This window comes from Archocentrus centrarchus, chromosome 2, assembly GCF_007364275.1.
Source record: "Archocentrus centrarchus isolate MPI-CPG fArcCen1 chromosome 2, fArcCen1, whole genome shotgun sequence".
Taxonomy (NCBI): domain Eukaryota; kingdom Metazoa; phylum Chordata; class Actinopteri; order Cichliformes; family Cichlidae; genus Archocentrus; species Archocentrus centrarchus.
In genome coordinates this window covers 5,874,367-5,881,798 of record NC_044347.1, presented here as the reverse complement: position 1 = coordinate 5,881,798, position 7,432 = coordinate 5,874,367, and the positions used below count along the sequence as shown (strand labels likewise).

Sequence of the window (7,432 nt, the reverse complement as noted above, 5' to 3'; positions counted from 1 at the left end):
CTCTCTCCTCCTGACTGCAGTGTTTCTAACAAACACCAAAGAAATGAGATAAAGATCTATGATGAGAAGTTCTCATGCAAACTGATATGAGATCAAAGGTGTAAGAAGCCATCTAATAAAAGACTGTGTTTGTGTCACACTTTGATCACAAGTCCAAAGAGCTCTGAGGCCAAATACCATAAAGCTGACAGGACAGTGATGGAACATTAGCATATCCAACAGTACATTCAGAATATGGCCTTGGACAGGACTCCATATTCACCTCTCACACAATGGCAAAAGAAAGAAACTCAAAAAGAAAGGCCACGCTTAATTTACCCTAACCTGTTTTTTATGGATGTTCCCCAAAGCCAAAAGACAATAGCTTCATTGTCACTGCACAAATATATAATAAGATTATTGTGCAATTCCTGTCAGTGGTACAGAGGTTTAAAAGTTCATATGTTACTGATTGTTGAACTGCAGAAATGCAATAAAGTCTGGGGAACAAATGATGTATTATGAGCTCGTGTATCCTTATCAAAATCAACACTTTCAGCACCTTCGTCATTTTGTTTGCTGCATAAGAGCGAAAACAGATCATCCTCCCTCATTCCCACTAAAGTATTGATCTCTGAAACTTACAATATGTAACACTGACTTTACCATTTAGTGAACTACACACTCCACAGATCAGCTGTTGCACAGATTTCAGGTTTCCATGGTGGAACCGTTTATAAGCTCTTCTTCACATGAATCATCAGATTCTTCCAGAGAATGGCTTCCCCACCCTCTGAGAACCCACCCTGTCCCCACCCTCTGAGAACCCACCCTGTCCCCACTGATTTTTTACAAACGCTGTCACCTTCATATAAAACACACTGTTAATCCCTTCAGCTGCCTCCCATTGCTCTTACTTGCCATGCTGGTTCTGGAGAGAAACATGTGCAACAAACCAAACTATTTTGGTAACAAGTTCACACACATGTGTCATCATTCCTGAAATAAACTGGTTGTAAGGGTTGCAAGAAATCACATAAATAAATGAAAATCAGGCATAAACAAGGCCATATTGTGAACACTTTAATAACCAAACATCAGAATAAGATTTTAAATGAAACAAAGCGTGAACTCTAATTTGTCTTTAACTTGTCTTTAAATTCTCTGCTGCAGTTCTGCAGCTCTGTCCTCACACTGATCCATGCTGCTGAATTCACATCAGCTCACACACACTTTCTACCTTTACCTGCAGAGGAAACACACATCATTCATGTGCACATCAACTGCCAAACAGCAGTGTGAGGCAGAGGAAGCTGTTGTCATACTTCTTACTTCTTCTGTTGACCGATGATCACATTTTATCTGCTGCTTTAAACAATAATCTCTCTTTACCCTGATCAACACCATCAGGGGTTATTGAGAGAGTTACTCATAACTGAACAAACTCCATCTGCTGTTATTATTTTAATACAGGGCATCCTTCATTTTATCTCAGAAATAATATATTCATTATTATAAATATTAAATAATAAAACATCACATTACATTCCTCTGTGATGTGATGAGACATGCAGAGCAAAAACATTGAAGCATGGTAGCAACATTTAGCTAGCTGATGCTAACACACACACACACACACACACACACACACACACACAAATCTGTACCTGGCTCTGAGTTGGATGTTGCAGAGTTTGTTGGAGGAGTTTTAGAGTCTTTCTCTTCAAAGAAGAGATGAGTCACAATCGTTTCTCCACACAAACACAAAGAGCAGCTCCTTTGTGATGAAGAGGAAACCTCAGAGAATTGAACAAATCTCTGAGACAAGTGAACGTTTCACTTACTCGGCTTCTTCTCTCTGCTGTCTCGTGCAGGTCTGTGCAGAAAAAGATTAACTATCTGCTTCTTCTCTAAACTCAGCTCTGTGTTCGGAGGCTGCCGCCACATTAAACACTCCGAAGCTAAAAGAATCTTAAGCTGCAGCTCATGGGTCAAAGATCATCTGCTGCACCTTGATATGATTTTCTTCATCAATAATTAACCTGCAGCAGGTTGCTTCTCAGACTCTGACACCCTGAACAGACTAACTGCAACTTTCATTTAAAGTTGAAAGAAATTTAAAAGTTTTGAGTTTATTGAACACAGACTTGCTTTATTTCTTTGAGCCCTTTTGGATGCTGCAAAGATTCAATTTACAGTCTGTTATTATTATTATTATTATTATTATTATAATAATAATAAATATTATTATTATTATTATTATTATCATGAAAGTAACCACTCGTGGAAGTTCCCTCATGTTCATTATCTCTGGTAAAATCCAAATCTTCAGGGAGACATAGCATCAAAATAATCTTCAGATTATCAGCAGATTATTGATAATGAAAAGTGTCTTATGAATAAATCCGTTTCTGTGTTGTCTGCACTTGTAAATATGGGAGTGAATTTACCTTTTTTTCAATTTCTCTGAAAAAAAAATGGTGCTCGTTATCCACCAGCCTCTGAATTTATTATCTTTCACTCTCCCAATTTGCCATTTTCAAATGATTATCTTTGTGTGAACTGTGCTGTTAATTTTCTTGATTTCTCTCTATTTTTAACATTTTTACTTTCACATTTTAAATAAAGGTTTGGTTGTCTTTATATTAATGAAAAGTCACTACAGAGAAAAAATAAGTACCAAAGTAGCTTTGACAAAACATTTAAGCACAGAAAGAACCGTAATGACTGCAGCAGGTGAACAAAGAGCTTCTTCTTCAGATGATGTCATTAAAAAGGTATTTTCTTTCAGTTCAACTCATCTGACTTTTGTCATTACTTTTTTCTTCCTGAATACTTGTCTGTGTGTGTGTGTGTGTGTGTGTGTGTGTGTGTGTGCGTGCGTGCGTGTGTGTGTGGTGTGTGTGTGTGTGTGTGTGTATGTGTGCATGTCTGTTTGTGTGCATGTGTGCGTGTGTGCTTGTGTGTATGTGTGCATGTGTTTGTGTGTGTGTGTGTGTGTATGTGTGTTTGTGTGCCTGTGTGTTTGTGTGTGTGTGCGTTTGTGTGCATGTGTGTGTATGTGTGTGTGTGTGCCTGTGTGTTTGTGTGTGTGTGCGTTTGTGTGCATGTGTGTGTGTGTGCGTTTGTGTGCATGTGTGTGTGTGTGTGTGTGTGTGTGTGTGTGTGTGCATGTGTGTGTGTGTGTGTGTGTGTGTGTGTGTGTGTGTGTGTGTGTGTAATGGCTTGAATGGATGTTCAAGGCTGTGGCAGCAGTCTAATGGGTTTATATTTACCTGCCCGCCTCCAAATGCTGCTCAATGAGTCCATTAAAAAACAAAAAGGAAGAAGCCTCTGCAGACGTGACTTTGTGTGACTCACCTGAAGTACGGATACTTTGCTTTGGCTCCAGAAGCAGCTATTTTAAAAAAAAACTACATGAGCTACAAATCCAAAATCCAAAATAAGCTTAATAGTATTAGCTGCTTCATTTGGACAAATATGTACAGAGTTTACAGGAAATCCTCACAAATCTTAGGTATCACACAGAATTTGGCCTATTTTCAATTTTCCATGTTTTAAATGAAAAAGAACTAAATATAACTATAAGCATTGTAATGACATAAGGGTTTCTAGAAGATAGGAAAAAATATGAAGCTTTAAAGTGAGGGTACACTCACTTCATTGGTTCACCTGTTCAGATTCTCATTAATATAAATATCTGATCAGCCAGTCATATAACAGCAACTCAGTGCATGTAGACATGGTCAAGATGACATGCTGAAGTTCAAACTGTGCATCAGAATGGAGAAGAAAGGTGATTTGAGTGGCTTTGACTGTGGCGTGGTGGTTAGTGGGAGAAAAGGCTTTGATGATGTCAGAGGTCAGAGGAGAATAGCCAGATTGTTCCAAGTGGATACAAAGTAACTGTAACTCAAACAACCATTTGTTACAGTCAAGTCATGCAGAAGAGCATCTGTGAATACACATCATGCCAAACTTTGAAGCAGATGAGCTACAGCAGCACAGACCACACCAGTGTTACTCCTCTCAGCTGAGAGCAACTGACTGAGGTTACAGCTGATACAGGTTCATCACAACTGGACAACAGAAGAGTGGAAACATGTTGCCTGGTCTGATGAGCCTCGATTTCTGCTGCAACATTCAGATGGTAGGTCAAGATTGGTGTAAAGCACATGAATGGATTCATCCTGACCTCTGTCAGTGGTTCAGGCTGCTGGTGTGTTGGTGTGGAGGATAGTTTCTTGGTATGCTTTGGGCCCCTTAGTACCAACTGAGCACTGTTTAAACCCTACAGCCCACATATGACAGCATCTTACCAGCTTCTAATGGCTGCTTCCAGAAGGATAATGTGCCATGTCACAAAACTCAGATCCTATCAAACTGGTTTCTTGAACATGAAAATGAGTTCAGTGCACTTTAATGGTCTCCACAGTCACCAGATCAGAATCCAACAGACCACCTTTGGGATGTGGTGGAACACGTGATTCACATTGTTGTTGTGCAGGGTCTGAGCAGATAAAGGCTTCTTGTGACCTTGTGAAGCTTTAAAGACATGTTCCTACTTAAAGCTGCAGTTTGTTTAGAAGGTTCCAGGAGATCCTCCCATTGAAGCTTTATGGAGTTTTTAGTGGATAATTAGCTTCACATCAATGCTCCTATTTAGCATAGACCTCTTTATGCAGACTTTAAAAGGAGGTCTCAGGTCTGCTCAGAAGACTTCGAGCTTTACAGAAAGTTTCACTGGCTGTAGAGCCTTAAACGTGAGATTCCCCATCTACACATACTTCCAGGAGAAATATAGCATCAGAGAGGAGGTCCAAGTGGATGAATAACTCCAACAAGAAGTTGCTGGTGGATGTAGTTAAAACAAGTCTTTAGAGAGGGTGAAGATGGACAGAGAGCCTTAAGTTTCTGAAGAGAGGCAGATCATCCCTGCAGATCTCTCAGTGACATGAAGAAAAGCTTCATCTTTCAGAAAGGTTCTTAACAGATGTGGAGCAAAAAACACAACTTTAAAGGGAGGCTTTATTAGGTTTATTATTAACAAAGTTTAATGTATGCGTGGTCATTGCAAAGCTTAAAGAGAAGCTCCAACTGGAAATTGAACTCAAAAGGAAACTTCTTGAAGTCTTTAGCAGAGGTCCAAAGACAGCACGCAGATGTTATGCACGTCTTTCACCTTTCCCCAGCTGTTGGTTAAATGGTTTAAACCCTCTGTAGAATCAGCATTAGTGCCGCTGAGGTCTCAGATAAAGAGGTGACGCTGCAGCAGCTGCACAGGGCTGAAACTGTACACCCCGAACTGCCGGTTTGAATCCCGGCTTCCCTCCAATGACGACATGCCGCCTCGGTGCTAATCTCCCGAACCTGCCGTCTGACCTTTAACACAGCAGCAGCAGTGAGGCGCTAACCTGAGCTTATATGGTTGGTCTTCCGCCGAAGCTTTAATTTTAGTTTTTGTGTCTGTTTATTTGTTGCATTTGTTAAGTTTCAGCTCAATTTAAGGATGAAGTTATTCACCATAAACCATCAGTCAGTAAAAATATCCAGACTGTGGAAATCAGTCCCTGCTGGAAAAATGTTCTCAAAAAGAGGGTTTAAAGGATGAATGGAGCGTCGAGGTTATTAAAACATTTCCTCCATATAAAATGTGAATATCTGAGGTACAGGAGGGGATGATGTGGAGGGAGGAGGAGAGGGATAACATGTCATTAATTGTCCATTTTCATGAAACAGTACATGTTTACAAGCACAAAGAAATGCTGGTGATGACGTCACGTGCATGTGTGTGTCCTTGGCTGATGGGATATAAAAGTCAGCCGGCCAGTCAAAGAGACAGAAGAGGAGAGAGAGAGACGGCAAAACCTCCATCCACCGGCCGAGTGACGAGAACACACCAGCAATAAGAGGAAGAAGAAGAAGAAGAAGAGCGGTGAGAATCATTTCTATATTCACTGGAAATTAACTTTTTAAACTAAACATCCTGTAATAACTTCCTGTAATAATATTTATAACAAACTGATAACTGCTTAAGATGCTTTGAATGTTACTACAATCATTACACAGCATCATTTTTACAGCAGTGCCACACAGATGATGGACTAATGATTAAATCAATATTTAGAGATGCAGCAAGGTTATTACAAACAGCTCATGAATACAGAAGGATACTCTAAAATAACACGTTTCATGCAAAATAAAATGATAATTTAACAACATTAAAAAACCATTAAGAAGCAGGTCTGAAGATTTTAGCAAATTTTAAGATTAATTGCAAAAAAAAAAAAAAGAAAAAAAAGAATTTGGCATCAACAAAACATGTGATACACACTTTAGTATATTTTGGATAATGTATTATTTAATGCAATATATTGTATGTAGTACTAAAGACATGACAGCTACTGTTACAAACATTATTATTATTATATACATGTAGTGTATGAATTGTACAGTAACAGCTACTTTTTATACCTACTATATAATCATATTATAATGTTATATCTGTGTGATTAATGTCATAAAAAATAAGAACAAATGTAGACACAAGTTTTCATTTTTTTAGCCTCACTTTGTGTCTGTGCTTTTCTCTGATTGGTCAACAGGAGCATGTGTCCTGTGTGGCTTTTGGTGGCAGTTGTAGTAGTGGGCGGGGCCAGAGAAGCAGTCAGTCAATGCTGGGAGCATCCGAGCTGCCAGGAGCTCAACTCTGAGAGCAACATGATGGTAAACGCACAAACACACTGAGCACCACGCTCAGCTTTAACGTCTGAGAGGTTCACCTTTCTTCTTCCTCTCCTGCAGGAGTGCATCCAGCTCTGTCACTCTGACCTCACCGCTGAGACCCCCGTTATCCCCGGCAACGCCCACCTGCAGCCCCCCATCCCATCAGACTCCTCCTCCTCACCTTCTCCTCAGGCCAAGCGCTCCTACTCCATGGAGCATTTCCGCTGGGGGAAGCCCGTCGGCCGAAAACGTCGCCCCATTAAAGTGTACACCTCCAATGATGTGGCGGAGGAGTCTGCTGAGGTTTTCCCTGAAGAGATGAGGAGACGAGGGCTGACCAATGAGCTGCTGGCAGCAGCAGACGAAGGAGAGAAGGCTCAAGAGATGATCGAGGAGGCGGAGTTGGAGCAGCAGCTCCTGAACGGCCTGCAGGAGAAGAAAGACGGCTCGTACAAGATGAAGCACTTCCGCTGGAGCAGCCCGCCAACCAGCAAGCGCTACGGCGGCTTCATGAAGAGCTGGGACGAACGCAGCCAGAGGCCACTGATGACACTCTTCAAGAATGTCATCAACAAAGATGGACAGCAGCAGAAGTGAGACCAGAGAGACAGAGGACGAGGCAGTGGAGAGAGGAGGGAAAGGAGGAGAGAACTTTTTACCACGGCAATCAGGCAGCAAAGAGTTCCCATTAACAGAGCGACCAATAAAACCTCTGAAACTGCCATCT

At 40.9% G+C, this 7,432-nt stretch overlaps 1 protein-coding gene across 1 annotated transcript; it reads left to right on the top strand.

Annotated features, from left to right (window-relative positions):
* The first annotated feature begins 5,826 nt into the window (after window positions 1-5,826).
* LOC115796734 (pro-opiomelanocortin-like) lies at window positions 5,827-7,419 on the top strand. The gene is made up of 3 exons (XM_030753153.1): window positions 5,827-5,914; window positions 6,585-6,705; window positions 6,784-7,419. The coding sequence occupies exons 2-3, from the start codon at window positions 6,589-6,591 to the stop codon at window positions 7,300-7,302; spliced, it is 636 nt and encodes a 211-aa protein (XP_030609013.1). The 5' UTR covers window positions 5,827-5,914; window positions 6,585-6,588; the 3' UTR covers window positions 7,303-7,419.
* Window positions 7,420-7,432: the final 13 nt, after the last annotated feature.

Excerpts from the sequence above, each read along its gene's own strand:
- LOC115796734 (XM_030753153.1), top strand. The coding sequence starts at position 6,589 with ATGTGTCCTGTGTGGCTTTTGGTGGCAGTTGTAGTAGTGGGCGGGGCC. Across the intron at positions 6,706-6,783 it reads ACTCTGAGAGCAACATGATG|GAGTGCATCCAGCTCTGTCA; the intron begins GTAAACGCACAA and ends CCTCTCCTGCAG.